Source organism: Cenococcum geophilum, assembly GCF_001692895.1.
Source record: "Cenococcum geophilum 1.58 unplaced genomic scaffold K441scaffold_62, whole genome shotgun sequence".
In the NCBI taxonomy this organism is placed as follows: Eukaryota; Fungi; Ascomycota; class Dothideomycetes; order Gloniales; family Gloniaceae; genus Cenococcum; species Cenococcum geophilum.
In genome coordinates, this window is record NW_027137620.1 from 207,004 (window position 1) to 231,170 (window position 24,167).

Sequence of the window (24,167 nt, forward strand, 5' to 3'; positions counted from 1 at the left end):
TCCGCCGTTATTCCGTTGTCGCCCCACTAGTAGAGCATAACCTTAGTTATAATTAAAAGTTTTTTATTCTCCTACCTACTTTCTTTTCCGTTTACCCCTTAGGGTAAAGTAACTATTATACGTCTTCTTTGCGTTCTTATTAATGTCCTCTACTAGGACCTATTTATTATATTCTTTTAGCTAGCCTTTCTACTTAACCAGGTACTGTAGGGTCTAGTTATATCCCTTCCTTCTACATACTTCTTCTACCTTATATTAGTCCTCTTAGTCCGCTTAATCGTCTAGCTTAATAGGCCCTAGTAGAGGGTCTCTAGTAGTGCCCTTACGTTATTTATATAGCTCTAGTAAGCTAATATAAAACACTGGGTAGATATAGTAAGACGTGGGTAGATATAGTCAGTATGCTTACTTTCTAACTAGTTCAGCTATACTAAAAGGTCTAATAAAGCATGCTGTAAGTTTCTTACTTAGCCTTTTTAGTTTAAGGTTCTTAGTTAATAGCAAGACTAGATCCCCTACTTTATATGCCTATAGTTAGTAATAACGATTATAGTATTTTGCCTATGCCTCGGCAGCGTGTTCCTAGCGTTTTACTGGCGCTTTATGTTTAAGGGATATCCTTTTAATCCTTTTAAAGGCGGCTAAAATAGAACTACTATTATCTGCCTTAACTTTGTATTCTAGATATAGGTAAAACCCGTAGCAGGTATAGAACAGGCTTATACCCATCTTGCTATATTTAGCATTATTATAGGTAAATTCGGCTAATAATAAGAGGCCTACCTAGTTGCTCTACTTTTCGTTATAAAATATACGGAGGTAATACTCTAAGGTTTAGTTCTGGCGTTTTATTTACCCATTAGTTTGTGGGTAAAAGGCCGTACTTAGCCTATATTTAATCTTCGCAGTAAAGTATAGCTCCGACTAAAACTTACTAGTGAAGATACTACCGTAATTAGATATAATCCCCCTAGGGGCTCTAAAACGGCGTACTACTTTATTAAAAAAGAGATCCGCGAGTTCGGTTATAGTAATAGTTTTTACTATAGGCAGATATAAGGCCATCTTAGTATAGCGGTCGACTATTATATATATTGCGTTATATACCTTATCGCCTCATTTACTAGGCGGTAGGCCTATAATAAAGTCTATTATAATCTCCTACCACGGCTGGTCTGGGTAAGGTAGCGCTTAAAGCTTACCATAAGGGCGATATTAAGGCGCATGTATACGTTGGCATAAATTATAGGTAGGGATGTAGTTTATAACGTCCGCATTTATACTAGGCTAGTAGTATTTACGTAAAAGTAGATTTAGAGTCTTTTTCTTACCAAAGTGCCCAGCTAGGGCATTATTGTGGTGGATCTATAGGAGTTCTACACAAACCGCTGGGTCTAGGGGCATATATAGCCTCCCGCGGTAATAAAGTAGTCTAGCGGAATTAAACTGCTATACTAGCTTTAAGCAAGCGCGTTAACGGCGTCTCGCAATATCTACGCTGTCGCTGCGCTTTTGTAGCATAAAGTCATCTTTAGTCTAAAGTCCTTTAATAAGCTTAACAACTGTTTCCATACTAGACTTATAAGCACTCTCTTAAGTACTAGCTTCTCTAACTTAGGTCCTTATTGCACGCTGCTTAACAGTATACGTATAGGTTGCCTAGTTAAACTATAATACTATATAGCCTAGGCGTACCGCCGTCAGGTTACTGGCTTATAGCTATAGAAACAACACCTTTATAAAAGGCTCGTTTTCTTATACACCTAGTGGGACTTTTACCTTAGGTTAGTGGCCCTATATTCCTAAAGTCCTTTAGAGTAATAGTAGCATAGTGTCTTCTTCTAGCGGACCCCCTACGCCTAGGGGTCGCCTTAACAGCGCGTCTACGGGGTTCGTTTTTCCCGCCCTATACTTAATAACAAAGTTATAGGCAGCTAATGCTATAGCCTATCTAGCTTACCGTCTATTAAGGGCTTTTACTTTATAAAACCCTTTAGATTATTATAGTCTGTAAGCACTTCTAGGCGGCTTAATAGCCCCTTAATATAGTATCTCTAATGCTTAAAAGCCTCCACAATAGCTAGTAGCTCCTAATTATAGGTTTTATAATTATACTCTGCTGGCGAAAGCTTCCTAGACTAAAAGGCTATTAGATACTAAAGACTATCTTTAAACAGCTATAATATAATTGCTACTAGGCCTTATATAGAGGTATTAGTCTCTAACCGGGTCAGTAAGCCCAGCGTATAGTGTCGCAGAAGCGGCGCCGTTGTAAAGGCGTCGCAGAGCCAGCGCATTGCCTGCTTCGCCTCTTTAGGCTAACTAAGAGGCCTAGCTTTACAGCCGTTCTTTACTCCCTTAAGGAGATTAGTAATAGGCTTCGCAATAGCAGAGTACTTATAGATAAACCGGTAATAGAAGTTAGCAAAACCTAGAAAGACCTAGATATCCCTATAGGATTAAGGGCTCTCCTACTTAGTAATAGCTTTTACCCGGCTAGGATCTATCGCTACGCCTTTAGGACTAATAATATATCCTAGGAACTTAACCTCTTATACACTAAACCTACACTTCTTAAGGTTTATATATAGTTAATATTACTATAACCTATATAGCACTTCTAGTACGTGGCGCTAGTGTTCCTCTAGATTTTTAGAGAAAATTAGAATATTATTAAGGTAGACTATATAGAAGACGTCTACCAGTCCTAATAAGGCCCGATTAATATAGCCCTAAAAGGTCGCTAGTCTATTAGTTAGCCTAAAAGGCAAAACTAAATACTTAAAGTGGCTATAACGTATGCGGAACGCCGTCTTTTACTTGTCGCCCCAATAGATACAAAGGCGGTAGTACGCATTCGTTAAGTCTAACTTAGTAAAAATCTTAGAACCTACTAAGCGGTCCAAGGTCTTACTAATTAATAGTAGTGCGAGACGATTCTTAATTATTACCTTATTAAGGCCTCTATAATCTATACAGAGCCATAGCTTCCTATTCTTTTTAGGTATAAATAGGATAGGTACCCCTACGGGACTAGTACTTAGTTAGATCTAACCTTTAGCTAAGGCATTATCTAAGTACTCCTTTAGTACCTCTAGCTCCTTAACCGAAAGGTTATAGAGCGGTCTATATAGGACCTCCTATCCCTCTTCTAGGTTAATAGCATAGTCGCCCTAGTAGTATTAGGGTAGCTTTCCTGCTTCCTTATATAAGAAGATATCGCTAGCTTCTTTTAACTATAGGGGAAGAACCAGTAAGCTGCCGTCGTCTTATTTACTAGGTATTAATTTAGTAATTACTAGGGAGAAGACCCTAGATTCCCTCTAGAGAGACTCCGCAAAACCCTTAGGGGTTTATAGTAACAGGGACGAGCCATCTAGCTTCTGTCGCCACGCCTTCGCCTTATAGTTAATAAAAAGTCGGGCCTTCTTTAACCCTAGCATACCTAGGGTAATAGTGGGGGATGTGTTAGCCATTCTATAGCAGATAAGGGTTACTTCCCTTATCCTGCCCTAGCTGTCCTTTATTCTTAATAGTACCTTATAGGCTTTATAGTAATATACCTAAGTTTTATTTAACTAAAAGTAAGTAGGCAATTCTACGTCTAGTGTTTTAAAGTTATACTCTATTATGAATTGCTAATTAATTACATTTACTTCGGCGCCGAGATTAAGCATTACTAAGGTCTCCTTTTAGGTTTGCTTAGATAGGACTTCTCCTAAAATAGTAATAGCTTCCTTATAATCTAGTAGTAGCTTACGCCCTATAAGTATAAGGGGCTCCAAGGGCGCCTGCCTTTTCCTAGCGTTAAGATAGCGTTTACGCTACTTAACTACGGCTGGTACTATCGTGTTTTTAGGCACTGTCGCCACTAATATCCTAGCTTGCCATAATTTTTGTAGTTCTCCTTAGGTTGGGTTAAACCCCTAGCGGTACTACTTTACCCCGCCGTTATATCGCTAGCGGTGGTTTTAGAGTCTACTTTCCCTAAGTTACCCGATGGGGTAGTCTTTATATTTAAGTTCACGGCGCGCCTATTACTTCTAGCCTATAGGGCACTTACGCTCTTTTGGTTTTTCCTTAATAGGGCAGCTAAAGAAACTAGCTAATTTTAAGTTTATAGAAACTCCTAATAGCCGTAGCTCTAGCCATAGCTTCGCGAACAGGTATATTATTAGATGCTTTATATTATAGGGAGGATTAATTTATACTTCTAAGGAGGTTAGGTAAGCAGTAAACTCGTTTATAGGTTAATTGGTTCGTTACATTGCCCTTACATATATTAGGGCTATATAGAGTTCTCAATTAATAGGACTTTTAATTTGGTTAATTAGGAATTCTATTAGCTCCTCCTAGGTAAACTGCGTGTCTAGGTGGTTATCTTTATACTACAGCCAAAGGGTTCGGTTGGTCCCCTTTATATATTATATAGTAAACGCAACTTTAGTATCCTTATCCGCGAAGCCGTTATACTCTAGGTAGAACGCTAGCTTTAAGCTATTATAGAAGTCTTAGTACTCTTATATGGTCTTACCATAATATAAAGCAATCTTCTCTATTTTAACGGCCCGTTTTAATAAAGCGCCTATTATATTAGTAGCCTTCCGCTTAAGGTTCGGACGCATCTAGCTACCATCTAAGTACTCCAATAGGATAGTTTAAGGTTATAGATCTAGGTCAGGAATGGGAGTCAACGTCACCTTACCGCGTTAACGCCGTCTTAGCACTTCCACCTCTTTCCTAAGTAAGTATAGTTTACTTTACTCTAGGAGTTATAGCTTTTCGTTTTCTAGCCGTTATATTTTTTCCTATATATCCCCTTTATCCGTAGCTTCTGGTTCTGTCCGGGACGATATAGGTTCGCCTATATTATCCTAGGGCCGATCTCCAGGCTTAATAGTACGCACTACGCTAGTACACCCTCGTCTCGCCATTAGGTCGATAGGCTGTGATATAGTTAATAAATATAGGTCGTCTTCTCGACAGAGGGTTGCCGCTACGTAGTTGTGGCCTTAGTAGACCGCTGTGTTGTCGGGCCACCACCCCTAAAAAGGGATAAGAATTCAGTACTGTTAGGACGCTAAGGTCCTTAGGGTATGTAGTAATATAATAACAGTAGCGGGATGCAAAGAGTATCTAGTTCTTAATGAAGTAGAACTATAGAACTAAATTCTGCTGTTCTCTAATGCGGGGCGACTACGTTTTATAGGCGCCTCGCCTGCGCCTCGCCTACGCTAAGCCGGTTACGGCTAGTGCGTCTCTATAGCCTAATACTAAGTAAAGGATTTATTAGAGCAAAGCTCTTTACCTATAGCTATACTAGTAAGAAACCTAGCGGCGGTTTACGCTTCTATATAAACTACTAAGCTCTTAACGCCGTTACTATTAAGAACTAATATCCGATCCTATTAATATAGAAAATACTAAACTAACTAAGTAGGGCTTGCTATTATACGAAGCTTAATATTATCTCTATATTTAACCGCTCTATATTATTAAAGGAGATAAATAGCTTACTACGTTCCGTACCTAGTATAAATTATTTAAGTACTTAGTAATATTATTCGGCCTTATAAACGCCTTAAGCTCGTTTTAATATTACGTAAATAATACCCTACGCCCCTACCTATATATCTTCTACACTGCTTATATTAACAATATTCTAATATATAGTAATAACCTAACGAAATACTAGAAATACATTAATCTTATCCTATAAGCCCTATAAGGAGCTAGTCTATAATTAGATATAGATAAATACAAATTCTATAAAATAGAAGACCTATACCTTAGGCTTCTTATTTCTATAAATAGTATATAAATAGACCTAAAGAAAGTCGAAGTAATTATAAACTAGTAAGAACTTAAGAACGTTAAGGATATAAGAGCCTTTATAGGATTTGCCAATTTCTACTAACGGTTTATTAATAACTTCTTCGCTCTAGTTTTACCCCTTATAGCTCTAACCTAAAAGGATAAAGTCTTTATCTTCGATAAGGAATATAAGAAGGCCTTTACTTATCTAAAGGTTATATTTACTACTATACCTATACTTTAACACTTTAACCTAAAATAAATAAGTGTTATAAAAGCTGACTTATCTAATTACGTTACTAGAGGTATTCTATCTTAATATAATAAAGAAGAAGTATTATACCCTATAGTATACTTTTTAAAACAATTAAACCTAGCTAAATATAACTATAAGATTTACGATAAAGAATTACTAGCTATTATTAGATATTTTAAATAATAGTAACCCAAACTAGAAGGCGCCGGATTTCTAATTAAGGTCCTTAGCGACTATAAAAATCTATATATTGGCAAAATATAGTACCCTACTAATGGCCTCAATGGTTAGTGGTTAACGCAATTAGCGCGTAGTTAAGGGCATTTAGCAACTTAACCGACTAGCCTATATCGTGTTTTTTTAACACGCGGCCTGCGTATAGCCTACGCGTAACCTACGTACAACCTGCTAGCAACCTGCGTATTTGGCAACTATAATTATATACTAGCGTCTATATATTGCTTATAGTATCCATCTTAGTAACGCACAATGCTAAGACCTTCTGCAATATTCGCGAATATTAAACGCAGTTACTACGTGGCTAATTCGCTTTTAAAATCGCTAAACTCATCAATATTTATTATATATTTATTATATATTTATTTAAAAATTATTTTATAACGCTATTACCGCCTATAACTAACTAGGATATTTATACGCGTATATAATCCTAATAAGTAAATCTACCTAGACGACCTACCTTAACTACACTATTATCTATAACCGCTATACCCTATTAGTACTAATCTAAGACAAGAATAAAGATAAGAACTATAAGGAGTAGACCATTAAACAAATTATTAATTCTAAATACTTTAGTAAAGGCAGAGGACGGTGGCTCTACTATAGAGCTATCTATACAGGATTTAATATAAATTAGCCAGAATAGTAACTATAGAAAGACTTTAAAGATATAAAGTATCTAATTAGCGATTTTTATTACGCGAAACTATAGAAACTAGGCCTAAGCAGAGATTTTATACTTAATCCTCTATAGGAGCCCTTATAGAGTTAAGCCGTTATACATTACTATATAAGGGCAAATTGCTATTAAATTACCATTAAATTGCCGCAGATTGCCATTATATAACGGTAAAGTGCGATTACGTAACTAGAAACTTGTCAAGATATCTAGGAACTTTAACCAGCGGTTAAAATTATCTAATTAGTTAGATTTTTAGGTGCTAAGTCTTATTACGTAACATTATTACAAGCCTTTAGCGATACCCCTTTTTTCTTCTCTATATACCTTAAGTGTCCCTTCTATATATATATAGTAACCATAGTATCGCCGGAGCTCCACCTTTATAGAAGGGGGGGTAGTGTTACGGAACCCCACCGTAGGGGCCTCTATAGGAGAGCCCCGTGCTCTTGCATACACCTCGCGTATAGCTTACGTCAGCTACGCGTAGGTATATCACCTCCTTACGCTCTTAATCCTTATAATTAATCGCGTAACGTCTTATAGACTCCTTAAATACATACGCTCTATAGCCACTGCCCCCGCCCCGTAATATATAGAGTAGTATAAGAACTAAGAAGTAATGTATATACCTAAGTTAATTATAAAAGAGTTTATTAAAGAATTCTATAAGGGAATAACGTAGGGATATAACGGAGCCTAAGGGCTAGTGTTAAGACTCTAAGAGGAGTATATTATTAATAGAATCTAGGGTTTAGTAAGAGAAGCTATAAGGGAATATCTAAATTACTAAAGGAATAAACTAATAAGGTATAAGCTGTATAGAAAGCTATAGCCTATTAAGATACTACAAAGACTATAGGAAGTTATATTATAGAACTTTATTATAAAACTACTAAGGTTAAGAGATCCTATTACCGGATAAGAGTATAATATAATTCTTATAATAGTAGACAAGTTAACTAAATAGGGCTACTTTATAGCATGTATAGAAGAAATCTTAGTAGAGGATATCGCTAGAGTTTATATTAAAGAAGTGTTTATAAGATATAGAGTACTAAGAAAAATTATATTAAATAGAGATTTAAGATTTATAATAGTATTCTAGGAGGTATTTTTAGCGGAATAAGGAGTTAAAGTAGTAACTTTTATTATATATTATTCGCAGATAGACGGGTAAATAAAAAGATTAAATTAGATATTAGAGCAGTATCTAAGATATTATATTAATTACGCATAGAATAATTAGGTATTATTATTACTAGTTATATAGTTTATATATAATGCGATACTATAGAAAGATATAAAGATATTACTATTTTAGGTAAATTATAGATATAAGCCTAAAATATCGTTATTACTATAATAAGTAAAGAAAATAAGTAGTATAGTAAAGGAAAAAATTAAGACTCTAATAAAATTTTATATAAGGACCTCTGTTTTATAATAAAAATAGTATAAAATAAAATTAAAAAGTACTATAATGCTAAGAGATTTAAGGGACTAGATCTAAAGGAGGGAGATAAAGTATAGCTATTATATAAAACTTTTATAAGTTAACAACTAAGTAAGAAGTTAGATTACGTTAAACTAGGACTATTTAAAATTATAGCTAAGATTTTAAAAGTTATATATAAACTTAACTTACTAATAAAAATAAAGATTTACCCTATATAATATATTATAATACTAAAGCTAGTATATAGAGACGTAGAGCTACTAGTTTATAAAGTAGATATATATAGAGGATAAAAGTGTCATGGGATACCCCTGTAATACCTTATACACGCCTACCTGCTTTCACTATTTACGAGACCGCAATTTGCCGCGACCTATAGTAATCTAACGGCAATCTGCTATATTCTGCTAAGTTTTATTAAATCCTGCTAAGTTCTACTAAGACTATATCTTAAATCCTATTCTGCTCCGTATATATATTAATTAAGTAACTAAGTTAACAATATATACCCTTTCTTCCCCTTTTTCTACCTTCTTTCCTTATATAATGTCTTAACCTCTATATACAGTTTATATATATAGTTTAATAATATCTACCTTACTATATATTATCGTCGCTTATACTTACTCTGTAATACTATATTACGTTAACTACCTATACTATTGTTAATATATAGAATAAACCTAAAGCCCTTATAACAGCCGCCGGTATTATATCCATACTTTAAAAATAATTAGTAAGGATATAGAAGTCTTTTATAAACGCCCTTAAATAAAACTAAGCTACTTTAAATTAATAATAAGCTAAATAAGAAGTATAATACTAGCAATTAATTAAGGACCTCAAAGAAGAAGTCCGCGCCCTTAAGATGCCTACGCTAGGACCTTAAGACTAAATACTATTTTTGGAGATAAATCTATGGAACATAAGCCCCGAACCTATAGTAGTTACTTACCCTAAGCTAACTACTATACTAAAACAATCTAAATAACTACTAGATTCTTTAGTATTTATTAATAAATAATAAAAGCTCTAATTATTTCTAAGCTAGCTTAAAAATAAGCTAACTAGTAATACTAACTATTACCTAACTAAAGCTAACCAACTCTATTACGCCCTAAGTTGACTAAAAGGAGATATAGCTAACCTTATTAAACCTCTTTAGCTAAACTTAGTATAAAGCCTAGTTGTACTTCTTAAAGCTATATATAGTAACCTAAACCACTAAGCTACTGCTTAAAGAAAGATAAACTATATAACTTAAGGAATAAAAAGTTTTCTAATATACTTCTTTAAATTTAACCATTATATAAAGGAAATAGGCTAAAACGATTCCGCACTAATTAATAGCCTTATTAAATCCCTAAGTCCTAAACTAAAAACCTCCCTAATAGGCATAGACCCACTAGGAGCCCTTAATACCTATATAAACGTTATTAATAAACGGTATAATAATATACTACGCCTAATACCGAAGCCCGCTCCTTAATATAATATAACAACCCTATAAATATCTATTAAGTTATTATCTTAGCCTAAGCACCTTAACGCTATGGATATTAACACTAGAACCCTAGGGTACGCCTTACTAGGGTCCTTTAAATAAGAACGACGTATTAAGCTAGGCCTCTGCTTTAAATATAGAAGTAGCTCTTACCTCTAACTACTGCTCCGTCGCTATACCTAAACATAATTTATAAACGGCTAATACTAGCAGCCGTTTACCGCATTAATCTTCTAGTTACTATCCCTAATTTTTACCTAGTTTTAGCCCTATATTTAGTAAGTACTATTTATAAGGACGAAGCTACAACTAATATTCTATAAGAACCCTACCCTAATTACCTCTAAAAGGAAAGTCCTAGAGCTAAGTCGCTTTCTAAAACAGTTCTACTATAGGATCTTATTAAACACATTTAATGTTATAAACTCTAACTCTTAGGAATATAGCATAACTATTAACTGCCGTCTTTGGTAGAATAGTTAATAGGCTAATACTTAAATCCTAATTAACATAAGAGCTAGCGGTATAGGATTTATTAACAAGATCTTTATATAAGATAATAGTTTTACCCTAACCCCTATTAACTAGTATATTAACGTATTTAGATTTAATAGCAAACACACTATTTTAGGATATATTACTTACGTAGTATTCCTAAGACTCTAATACCTAAACCACGAAGAATTAATTAAACTTTTTATTACTACCCTAGGTTACCCAGTAATCCTTAAATAACCCTAGATAAAGCTATATAAGGTAACTATTAATTAGGATAACCTTAAGCTTCTATTTACCACCTTCTATTATAAGCAGAAGTGCCTTATAACTTGCTACTTAGACCTAAAACTAAAATCTAAAAAATCTACTAGAATCTACTAGTCTAAGATTATAATAACTATCTACCCCGTACCTAAGGAATCCACTAAATTCCACTAACCTAGGAATTCTACTAAATTCTACTAATATAAGATTTCTATTAATGTCCACTCTACGCCTAAGGAATCTACTAGATTCTACTAGTATAAGAATTTTACTAACACCTACTAAGGATCCGAAAACTCTACTAAATTCTATAAGTTATTACTAAGCACTATACCGCCCTAAGCTAAGTAGAAGCTTAAGCTCTATATATAAAAATACTAAAAGGACTAGTATTCTACTATAAAAAGAATTCTTAAAGAACCTAAACCTAAATCTAATACTAACTCCGTACTTAATACTAAACCTAAGCCTAAATAAGAAACTATAGATAATCTAAGCAAGCTTAGCACCCTAGATATCTATATAATTAGAGCTACCCCACTAGCGCAACTTGCTAAAAAACCCGAGTATACGATCTTCGCTGTTATAATAGCTAATATTAAGAAGGCCTTAGCACTAAAGAAGCATACTAACCCTACCATAAAGGTACTAGTAGAGTATTATTATTGCCTAAATGCATTATTATAAAAGGAAGCCGATAAGCTACTAGAATACTAACTATACAACTATAAGATTATACTTAAAGAAGGAAAGCAGTCTAGATTTAGACCTTTATATAAAATAATCTAAAATAATCTAAAATAAACTTTAAGTGCTATAAAAGTATTTAGACAAGAACCTAAGTAAAGGATTTATTAGAGTAAGCTTATCGCCTATAGCCGTACTAGTAATCTTTATTAAGGAACCTAGTAGCGGTTTATGCTTCTATATAGACTACTAAGCTCTTAATACTGTTACCGTTAAGAACTAATATCCAATCCCATTAATATAAAAGACACTAAACTGACTAAGTAAGGCTTATTATTATACAAAGCTTAATATCATTTTTGTATTTAACCGTCTCCGCATTACAAAAGGAGATAAATGGCTTACTGCATTTCATACCCAATATAGACTATTTAAGTACTTAGTAACACACTTTGGCCTTATAAACGCTCTAAGCTTGTTTTAAAATTATATAAATAATACCCTACGTTTCTACTTAGACATCTTTTATACTACTTATATTAATAACATCCTAATATATAGTAATAACCTAACCCAATATTAGAAATATGTTAATCTTATTTTATAAACCTTATACGGAGCTAGTCTATAATTAGATATAAATAAATACAAGTTTTATAAAACGGAAGTCCTATACCTTAAACTCTTTATTTTTATAAATAGTATATAAATAGACCTAAAGAAAGTTAAAGTAACTATAAACTAGTAAGAACCTAAGAACGTTAAGGACGTAAGAGCATTTATAAAATTTGCTAATTTCTACTAATAGTTTATTAATAACTTCTCCGCCCTAGTTTTACCTCTTATAGCTCTAACCTAAAAGGATAAAGTCTTTATCTTTAATAAGGAATATAAGAAGGCCTTTGCCTATCTAAAGGTTATATTTACTACTACGCTTATACTTTAACACTTTAACCTAAACTAAATAAGTGTTATAAAAGCCAACTTATCTAACTACGTTACTAAAGGCATCCTATCTCAATATAATGAGGATAGAGTATTATACCCTATAGTATACTTCTTAAAATAACTAAGCCTAGCTAAATATAACTACAAGATCTATAATAAGGAATTATTAGCTATTATTAGATATTTTAAATAATGGCAACCCAAACTAAAAGGCGCCAAATTTTTAATTAAGGTCCTTAGCGACTATAAGAACCTATAGTACTTTACAACTATAAAATAGCTAAGTTATTATTAGGCCCGCTAGTTAGAATATCTATCTTATTTCTAATTCTTAATTATATACCGCCTGGGCATTTAAGGTTAAAAGCCTAACGCCCTAACCTAATACTTATAAGACGCGCTAGCCCTAAAAGAAGCGCGCTCTTACTAAAATTAGACCCTACTTCGCCCTAAACTATTTAACCCTCCTATTAAAGATTTTATAATACATGTCCTTAAAATAACTAATTAATTAATTAAATAGATTATAGTTAACAAATACCTAAATAACAAGTTTATTTAAGAGACGCTTAAGCTAATATAAGATGGCATTAAACGCTCTAAAAAGATTTCTTTAAGTAAATGCAAAGCTTGTAGAAACTGCTTATATTACTAAAACCGCCTAATTATACCTAACCATAACAAACTTAAGCTTAAGCTCCTTAAATATATATATAATCTACTAATAGCTAGCCACCTAGGCTAAGGAAAAACCCTAGAACTGCTTTAATAAAGATACTATTAGCCGAATATATATAATATAATACGAAGATACGTCTCTAGCTACTATATCTACTAATGAGCTAAAGCTTTATATAAGACGTATAACGGCCTCCTAAAGCCACTACCTGTTCTAAACTAAAGATAGAAGGATATCTTAATTAACTTTATTGTTGACCTCCCCGTAAGTAAAGGCTATATAAATATTATAGTAGTTATAGACTAACTATCTAAGATAAGGCACTTAATCGCCTGCCCTAATATATTAACGCCTACTATTGCCTAACTATTCCTAGATTATATATAATAACTCTATAGACTCCCTAAAACGATTATCTCTAATAGAGGCAGCTAGTTTATCTCTATATTTTAGAAAAAACTAACTACCTAACTCCGTATTAAAGCACTACTATTTACTATATATTACCTAGAAGTAGACAGTTAAACGGAACGTATAAACGCTATAATAGAATAGTATATCCAGATATACACGTTATATTTATAAAATAACTAAATTAACTGGCATATATTTACTAAGTTTACTATAAATAATTCCGTCTCAGAAACTATAAAGGTCTCCCTATTCCTAGCCAATTATAGCTAGCACCTATAAATAGGTTTTAAACCTTTTAGGAATGTTCCTTGCCCTATATATTACGCCTTATAAGTTATAAAAGTAAATAAATTTATAAAGAAGATAGAGGAACTATAACAGTTTCTTACTAATAAAATAATATGGGCCCAATCTATCTATAAAGCCACAGCGAATAAGAAACAAACCCTAGCACCAGCCTACTAAATTAGTAACTTTATTTAGCTAAATATAAGAAACCTAAATATAAAATAACCTACTAAGAAACTTAATTAGAAGAACGCTAGCCCTTATAAGATTAATAAGGTTATTTCCTCTTACGCCTACTAACTAAAGCTCCCTAATACGGTTAAAATCCACCCCGTATTCTATACGTTAATTCTCCACCCTACTACCCTTATATTAAACGCCCTGCCTAGATAAATATAAGACCCTCCCCTACTAGTTAAAGTAAATAGTAAAAACGAGTACTTTATTCAAAGAATTAATAATATTAAGTATAATAAACGGAAACGCTAATATATATATCTTATAAAATAAAGAGGCTTTACTAAGCCCTTATAGGAACCCGTTAACTCTATAGAACTTATATAAGCTATAGAAGACTTTTATAAACTCCACCTAGAACTACTACAGCCCCATTTTACAGAAGCTTGAGTTTAAAGAGGGAGTACTGTTATAGGACATCTCCGTAATACCTTATACACGCCTACCTACTTCTACTATCTACAAGACCGTAATTTGCCGCGACTTATAGTAATCTGACGGGAATCTGCTATATTTTGCTAATTTTTACTAAATTCTGCTAAGTTCTACTAGAACTATATCCTAAATCCTATCCTACTCCGTATACGTATTAACTAAACAACTAAGTTAATAATATATACCCTTTCTTCCCGTTTTCCTACCTTCTTTCCTTACATAACGTCTTAATCTCCTTATACAGTTTATATAGCTTAATAATATCTACCTTGCTATATATTATCGTCGCTTATACTTACTCTGTAATAAAAAGGAAGATAAATAGTAAGTTTTAAAGATTATTAATTATAAGGACATTAATTATAAAATAGAGTATAAATAAAGTAAATAGGCTATAATAAGACTACCTAGGAGCTACTATAAAACCTAAAAAACGCTATAGAAAAGGTATAGGAGTATTAAAGGAGAATGAGTTAGGTAATATTAAGAAGGAGCTAAAGATAAAGGAATTAGTTAAAGGCGATAAATAAACCAGATTATTTAAGGGATCTACCACTAGCGTATTAGCTGTTTCCGCCTTAACTTAATTAGAATCCTTTTTAGCCTCCTTAGCCTTAAGCTTAAAGAGACCTTACTTAATAAGACGTAACTATTTAGAGCGCACCTTCTTATAAGCTTTTACTAAACGAAATAACTAAGTATAAGTATCTAGTTAAGCTTTTAGGGCCTAAGACGCTTTATTAGAGTAATATTAAACCTTAGTAAGAGCCTTAGCTAGCTTACTCTTTAGTCTTTTAGCTGCTACTAATACGTAAGACCCTAAGATAAATTAAATAAGGAATAAGACAATTATATAAAATCGTAAAACGTATATATTTAGCGTTAGAAACGGATTAAATATTATAAGACAATTATATATTCGCTTATATACACTTAGTATAGGAGGAAGGTTAGTAACTAGATAGAGCCGTAATTATAACATATACTAACTTCTTTTCCGCGTACTAAAAATAGAATAGTATAACTTTACTAAGTGAAAAAATTAACGTTATTAGCTAATTACAATAATTAGATATAGAAGATCTAATAAAAGGCATTAGGAATAATAAAGGTTATTAAATTAAAGATAGGAATGCTATACCTTTAATAAATAACTTAGAGATAAGAGATATTTTTAAGGACAAAAATAAAAAGGAGGGGGATAGTGTTACGGACCTTATATTAGCAGTAGTGGTACTATTAAGGAGAGATATAAATGGACTAGTGGTAAAAGTACAAGAGGTGCTAGAACTAGTTAAACTATAGGATAAGGGGTAGCTAAGTTACGTAGTTAGTTACGTAATAAGTTTAGAATATAGAAACGTAGGAATATAGGAACGTAATGTACTAACGTACTTAGTACATTTCTTAGGCGCAGTATTGTGTATTTAAAGGACTATAGTCCCTACCTAGATAGTTCTCTTCTTTATAATAAATCTTAAAATATAATTAGAGTTAATCTATTAGGTAACTACTCTATTAGTTATTATTATATTATTAACTTCCTATTTACCTATACACCTAGCCCATTAATAAGTCTACCGTAGTTTCTACTATAAGGCTTTATTATATTACCTATATACCTAGCCTATTAATAAATCTACCGTAGTATTTTCTATAAGGCTTTATTACACTCTTAAGAGTTTTAGGCAGCTTATCCTAGCTAGCCCTCTTAAAACCTATATTCGCCGTTATTACCACTAAATAAATTCCTAATAGCACTATACATGCCCTCTGAAGCGCCCTTATTGTCTAGAATTAGACCTAATATAAAGTAGTATAGCTTTTATAGAAGGAGACGATTAATAATAGGTATATTAGGCTAGAAGTCTGCGGCAATATTAAGCTCTTCAACTTTTAGTATTATATATGTAATAGCCTTAGCAATCTAATATAACTAGTATTGTTCTATATATCTGTCTACTTAATTACTAGGATAATTAAAGATCGCGCTATAAGTAAGCTATTCTATAGTTTTAAGTATAGAAATATAAAGACCGTTATATAGAAACTTGGGATTAAGTATAAGTTTAGAAGTAGTAGCAGAGAAGTATTTATTAGTGTTTAATATAGTCTTATATTAAACCCTTTTTATTTTAGTTAAAGTTATTATATATAATTATTAGCTGGTTCTAGTTCTTTAAAGCAGTTACCTTAATTATATACTATAAGAAAGTTACTATTTATTATACTAGCAGTAACTAAGACGTCTTAAGTGCGCGATCTATAGCTAAGATACCTTAACTATATCCTCTGCCTATAGTAACGGAGATATCTTATCTAAACCCTTAAGTATAGAAGTATATACTCTACTAACTTTCTCTAGCTCCTTTTATATTTTAGTAAAGCTAGTATATAATATTATAACTCCTAACTTATAAAGAAGTGTAATATACCTTTACTTAATACCTATAAAATATATAAATAAATCCCTAAAGTAGTATAGAACCAGAAGCCGGCTTAAGGGGCTTATATATTTGCTAGGATTACGCACACTATAAAGATCTTATTATAGTAAGGCGTAATATCGCGAGAATTGGTATAACGTAGTCCGCGGGCTAGTGGCCCACCTCAAAACCTAACCAAAAATTAGAAAATTTATACTTTAATATCTTAATAACCACTTAATAATATATTTTAATAATTTAGATTTAGACTTTTATATATACTTTATGGCTTTTATTAAAGTTATATAGTAAATAGTTCCGTAGTTTTTAAGATATAGTAATTTAGCCTTATTTTAGCCCCCGAAATTTAATATCTTAAAAACTACTAACTTAATTACTATGCAACTTTAATAGAAGCTGTAGAGTGTATATAAAAGTCCAAATCTAAATTATTGGAATTTATTATTAAGTGGTTGTTAAGATATTAAGGTATAAATTTAGTAAGTTTTAAAGTGGGCCACTAGCCTACGTGGGCCACTAGCCCACCGACTACGTTATGGCCTTTACTAAACTAAAGCTCTAAGGAAACTCTATAGCGTTAGAGTAAGGCGCTATATATTAGCAGTAATTATATTAAGCCTAAGCTTTTTAACTGGTTCTTTAGCGTTAAAACATCTAAGCTTACTAGGAATAATAACTCCGTTCTTTTCTTTTAGGCGTATAAGATCCTCTAACTCTTACTCTATCTACTTATATAGAGGTTCTTAATAAAGCCTTTCTAGCTAGCAATTACTATTCACTATAAGCTGTTCCTTAACTTTTAGCTCTTTAAATATTGCCTTCTATAGCCTATTTATACATTACTCTAGTATATCGTAATTAAAAGGGTTGGAAGTAGTTATATAATACTTAATAAAAGTTATAAAGCTTTAGTAGTGCTTATATAGCTATTCTAATATTAAATTAACTCCTTTAAGTTCTAAATAAAAGACTTATAGTCCTTAATTATTATTTAAAGCTAGCTCGTTAGTTTAGATACTCTAGCTATAGTAAAAAGAGGGCGGCGGTAGTTATAAGGGAGGTGCGGCTGCTATAACTTAGGGGTGTTAGACGCGACAATTAGACAATAAATTAGAATTAGGCAAATTGGTCAATATAGCCTTCTTCGCTAGGTATAATTTAGTAATTCTAGCCATTAGGAATAGCTTAGAGAGCTATAAAAGTTAAGATAATTTAGTTTAAAGTAGGTGTATATAGGCCTAAATACTCTACGCGGGACTAATAAAAATCCAAACTATATACTAGACCTTTTTATAAAGGTCTTGCTAAAAGCGGCTAGTGGCTTAGCAAGGTAAGCCTTAGTAAAAAGGTCTGAGAACGAGACAAGACTTAAAAGACTTTTAATATTTTATAAGTAAAAAGGTAAATAAACTAAATTACTAATTGCGTAAATTGCGCGCAGGCCGCGCGTAGGCTGCGCGTAAAAAAACACGATATTGGCTAGTTGGTCGAGTTGCTAAATGCCCTTAACTACGCGCCAATTGCGTCAACTACTAACCATTGAGGCCATTGATGGGAGATGATGTTTTGCCAATATAGACGATTAATTAAGGTGTATTATTCTATCTAGTCTCTTTAGCGTAGTGGTATAACTTAGTAAGATGTAATAGGAGGTTCTTAGAGCCTTATATTATCTTATTTAGTTTCCTTTATACCGTAGTAATTTAGTTAGGGTTACTATAGGATACTTCTAGTATAGCGACTAGCTCTTTTATAGTGTTTGGTTAAAACAGGTATATAATTTCCACGGCGTCTCTTTTTAAGCGACTTATAGTATATTATAGCTAACTATTAAGGGTGGAGTAACGATTAATATTACCGTTTAGCTTATTTTAAAGCCAGTTAAAAAAGAAGCGTAGCTTCTTTCTTTTACTAGAATAGGCAGAAAGATTGGAAAGATATTAGGCTAGCTTTTTTATATAAGCCTAAATTAGTAAATTTAGGGTTAAGGAGCTAGTTCTAGACACGTTTCTTCTACTTAGTACTTATAGGTTAATACTAATAGAGATAGTAGGTTTTAACGGATCTCTTTAACCTCTTTTCTTAGGGACTTGATTATCCCGTAATATTAGGTCTCTTATTAAGTAAGGGCGTCTATAAAAGCCTTTTACAGGCTCTTTATTTGTTTGGTAAGCGTGGCGTATAGGTTATTTTATTTATATACTAGGCGGAGCGGTATAGAGTATAGTTTAACGTAGTATAGTATTGCGGAGTAAGTATAAGCGGTAATAAAGTAGATATTATTAATATAGATAGCCAAGCAGCTATTAAAAGATTATAGCTTAATTCTCTTACAGGAGGGCAAAAACTAGTCTTTAAAATTACACAAAGTTGTTCCTATCTAGTTAGTAGGAATATCTCTATTAACTTCTATTGGGTTCCTAGCCATTTAGGAATTTTACGGAAATGAAATAGTAGATAAACTAGCTAAAAAGGGCCTCTCTAGAAGAAAAATACAATCTTCTTATACTTCTTTAGCTTATATAGGGAGAGCAGCAAGAGAAACAATATTAGAATAGTAAAAAACTAATTGGCAGCAGAACAAAAATAAAGGAAAATACTACACTAGGATCTATAAAGGAAGCTATTCCTTTTCTCTTAAAGCTCCTAAGAATAAATATCCTAAAAAGCTATAGTTAGCTTTCTTTCAGCTAAAGCTAGGAAAAGGCTACTTTAAATCCTTCTTTAAAACAATAGGGAAAGATAAAAAAAGGCAGATGCTTTAGGGAATATAAGGCTTTACAAACCCCTAAGCACCTACTACTAGACTGCAACCTATATATAAAGGATAGAAAAGAGATGCAAAGGAAACTAGGATCGTCGCTCTCTTTAAAAAAGTTATTTTATATAAAGAAAGGAAGAGAGGCGCTTTTTTTATTTTTATAGAGTATAGGAATAGCTACTAGAAAGTGGCTAATAGCAGTAGGATCTTTAGAATGAGGTAACTCCTACTAGGCTTTTAGTAAATAGATATTAGTAAGTAAAAGGACAGAATTAAACCAAAATAGGATAGGGATAGGCGCTTAGGTTCTTCTTCTTTTATTAAGTCTTTTTTACTATTTCCTTTTACTACCTAATAGTTATAGCAATTTAGTACTTCACTAGAGAGCTATAAACCCTAAGGGTTTATAAACTATTAAGATATAGCTATTAGTATATATTAAGCTACCTAGAGAGGATTTATATATATAAAACTATAGCGCCATAGCCTAGAGGCTGCATGCGCAGTATTATACGTAGTATAATACAATGGATTGAAGAAAAAAAGGATATTATTAAGCTATATATATAAACTATATAATAAAGTTAAGACGTTATATAAGGGAAGAAAGTAAGGAAGTAGGAAGAAAGGGTATATATTATTAACTTAGTTGCTTAGTTAATATATATAGAGTATAATAGAATATATTAAAGAACAGCAGATTGCGGTAGATTGCAGTAGATTATGGTCTTATAATCGGCCTCTACTACTAAGTTAGTAGAAATTGTTATAATAACAAAGTATTATGTACGAACGCTAGATAAACAGATATTAGATTTAAAGAATTAATAGCTATATATAGCTGTTGTGGAGACTTAAGCGGCTTATTAAAAAGCTTAAAAGGAATATAGCTGCGGCTAAATCTATATAGGGACATAGAGGCGGATAAACTATTTACTAAACGATATAAATAAACCAATAAACAATAAAGGGAATCCTATAACGCTAGCTACGTATATAATATAGCGTATAGAACGGGAGTTATATAATAGAAATAGGTAGATATATATAAGGTATTATAGGGATGTTCTATAATAGATATGCCGCTACTTAGGCCTAGGCTATTAGAGAGCTTAAAGTTAGTAATAGAATACTATCTAAGGATAGAAAAACTTATCTTAATATAATTACTACTCTTAGTACATATATACTAATTATAAGGACCAAAGGTATTAGATTATATATAGTAAATCCTATTATAAGCTTTTATAATCTTTTTATTAGACTTCTAGTCTTTTAAGAAGGTATAGATAAAGTTATTTAAATAGAACTAGTACTAGTTACGAGTTAATAGAGGCTAAGGTTTTAATTATAAGGGTAGAGCTAAAATACGTTAAGAAATTATCACGGAATAAGTATAAGCGGCGATAATATATAGCGAAGTAGATACTATTAAGCTATACACACAAACCGCGTAATAAAGTTAAAACGTTACGTAAGGAAATAAGGTAGAAAAACGGGAAAAAAGAGTATATATTATTAGCTTAGTTACTTAGTTAAAACGTATATAGAGTAGAATAGGATTTAGGTAGTAGTCCTGGCAGAACTTGGCGGGATTTAGTAGAACTTGGCGGAATATAGCAGAATGCGGCAGATTGCCGTCAGATTGCTATCTCGTAGTCAATCTCTGGTTGCTAAGTCCGTAAAAATAGGTAGATGTGTATAAGGCGTCACGGGGGTGTCCCGTAATAGATATTAGCTTAAAAAAGTAATTAGTAGAAGACCTAAGAGGTATAATAAAATATTAAGGAAAAATATAAAGCTAGATAAAGATTAATAGTAAGGAAAAGAATTAAGTTTAATAAGTAAGGCATCTTTATAATTTACCTCCTAATACCCTTTTAGTATATAGCTATAACCTTACTAATATAACTCTATTATAGTAGTGATTTAAAAGGAAAAAATACGATGACAAGCTATTAGGCTATAAATTCCTAATAAAAACTTACTACACCGCTAGGGGAAGGTAACTAAGGTGTTAGTTAAAGACGTAAATGGGTTAAATTATATATAAATAATATTATAGTATTAAAGAATAACGTTATAGACGTTTTAATAATCGTATAATAGCTGTAGGTGCTATTATAAAGTATTTTTTCTATTTATTAGGTAGTAGAGCTACGCGAACTATATAGTATAAGACTATTAGATTTAGAAGTATATATACTAAATCTTAGGAGATAAATCTCTTTAACTAACTAATTAATACTTTAGCTATATTTAATAGCTTAAGGGTAAATATAGAAGTAATATATTAGTATTATAGAAGATTATAAAAAGATTATAGATAATATTAGTGGTTAGGAGCGGCGGTAATCTAAGGCCCTATACTCTAAATCCTGTACTAAAGGTTCTATAGAACTATTCTAGAACTATTAAATTATTTAATTAATTATAGAGTAGCGTAAAGCCTTAAATATACAGTTATATAAAAATCCTTAAGTTAACCTAGATAGTTACCGGTATATTTCTAGTAGGCGTCTAATATATATTGTAGTAATTTTCTTTAGTTATGTTTTTCTTTACTAAGCTTTTTTTAGGAGTTTAAAATAGGGGTTAGATAGTTAAAAATATATATAGCAGTAGGCTAATAGCTCTCTAAACCCCTTCTAAGACAAGCTTTAAATAATCTTCCTCTACTATAAGGTAATAGTAGTTAGGGGCCGACTATAAAAAACAGGGGAGGGAATATAAGGGATATTATTGCTATTACCTTAAAATGCCCTTGGGACACCTTAAATAGTCATCAGTCACGTGCCGGAGGCACTTACCTATAGTATATAGTCTCTCCGATCCTAGAGGCCTTCAGTAAGGTTAAGTATATAGGCTATATATAGAACGCTAACCCTTAAGCCAAAAAATATATAATGCTATAAAGATTTTAGTATCGGGCTTCCGACAAAGTAGTTTCATAGAGAAGATCTCGTTTAAAAGTGCCGGGGCCAATCGAAATCTCCGAAATATAGAATATTATCGACTGGCTATAATGACGGCCCCAAATGTCGTGAGTCGACCTCGGCGTTGATAAGACTTCAGCATTAGACTCATCGACCTTAGCATTTAAAGAGCTATCGTGTTCAGACTCGAGATCATTACATCTAAGCTAGGCGCAGTTTAACAACCTAATTGTATTTCCTACACACAAAGATAACCACCCCTCACGGCTTCACCACTCCTTGTTCAACAAACAAGACGCCCCAAGAATTATTCCGTTATAACGCATGCCACACCGCCTCTAGCATCCACACCTGCACTAGCATTACGAGTTTCCACCATGTCTTCGAAGAAGTTCACTTTCCTCTCTGTTTTGAGGCAGACTTGGCAATGCGGCTAGAGGATATACCTGTGGGCCCGGACGGTCTAGTCTTAGCTCGTTTGCTTGACTTCTAAATGTGTGTAAGTAGATAAATCAAATAGATAGATTGAAGGGCGAACCTACTATATTACCAGAAGCCATGTTATAGACGGTCTTATCCATCTGATAGGAAGGTATCAGCTTTAAGAAGAGGACAGAACGAGATATTACTGACATGGTCGGCTGGCAGGGTCTTAGCTACTTTTGGAGGCTCGGCGGGGGGTAAGCCAAGCTTCTTCTTGATCTGCTCTATTGCCTGCTCCTTTGTCTCTCCCTCGCATGTATCTGTCCTTGGTAATGGATTAGGGCATCGTAGAAAGATCATAAAGTCGTGAATCTCGACGCCTTCTAGCAATTAGCACTCGTCTAAATCTAGAAAGATATAGCCACTATTCTTACCATTCCACGCTCGGATATCCTTCAGCCTTGCAGGGAAATTACCAAAGTGTGTACCAGTGAAGTCGTCTACAATCTCGAGAATGCGATCGGTTTCACCTAATCGACTGTTGTAAATGAGAGCATCGATGTTCCGAGTCCTAGGCTGCTATTAGCGCTGCTAACCACAATAATAATAATAATGGTATCATTATACGTTGCGATGAAATGTGTGGTAAATTCTCTGCTCAGCTTCTCCTGGAGTTCGATAACCTCTTGAAACTGTTCGACTAATTCCGCATTTGTGGGCTCTGGTTGCCCATCCATGACATGCGTTGCAGCGTTGAAATCCATCAATGATATCGTCGTATTTTATCACCAGCAATTGGCGTATTCGCGGTCGGCACTCGATTGTATTATCAAGGGAAGGTTTGGGGCTTTTGTAGAAGTTCCTTGCAGAGACGCGATTGAAGTCGTTTCAAAACAAAACAATCGGAGTTTAAAGTTTTGCCCCCCGCCGTGCACGTTCCCACTCAACGCACGGCTAAAAACACCAAAAAAACACCGAAGTACGTCAAATTTTTTTTTTTAAAAAATACTTATAGCTTGATAATAATAAGAATTTTAAATCTAACTTATTAAACAGTAAATTAATTTTTATAATAGTTAACCATAAGCTCGGACCCCCGGAACTCGGTTACCGCCCGAACTCGGTTACCCCACCAAAATCGGTTGCAACACTTTGGAAGCTATCTACACCCAACTAAATCAAATTAACTATTTAC

The 24,167-nt window shown here is 32.9% G+C and overlaps 1 protein-coding gene across 1 annotated transcript; it reads right to left on the reverse strand.

Moving 5' to 3' along the window:
• Window positions 1–22,544: 22,544 nt before the first annotated feature.
• On the reverse strand, window positions 22,545–23,887 carry K441DRAFT_300081 (uncharacterized protein). The gene is made up of 4 exons (XM_067641030.1): window positions 23,600–23,887; window positions 23,407–23,543; window positions 23,183–23,352; window positions 22,545–22,995 (listed from the first exon to the last, which is right to left on the reverse strand). The coding sequence occupies exons 1-4, from the start codon at window positions 23,734–23,736 to the stop codon at window positions 22,912–22,914; spliced, it is 528 nt and encodes a 175-aa protein (XP_067498382.1). The 5' UTR covers window positions 23,737–23,887; the 3' UTR covers window positions 22,545–22,911.
• Window positions 23,888–24,167: the final 280 nt, after the last annotated feature.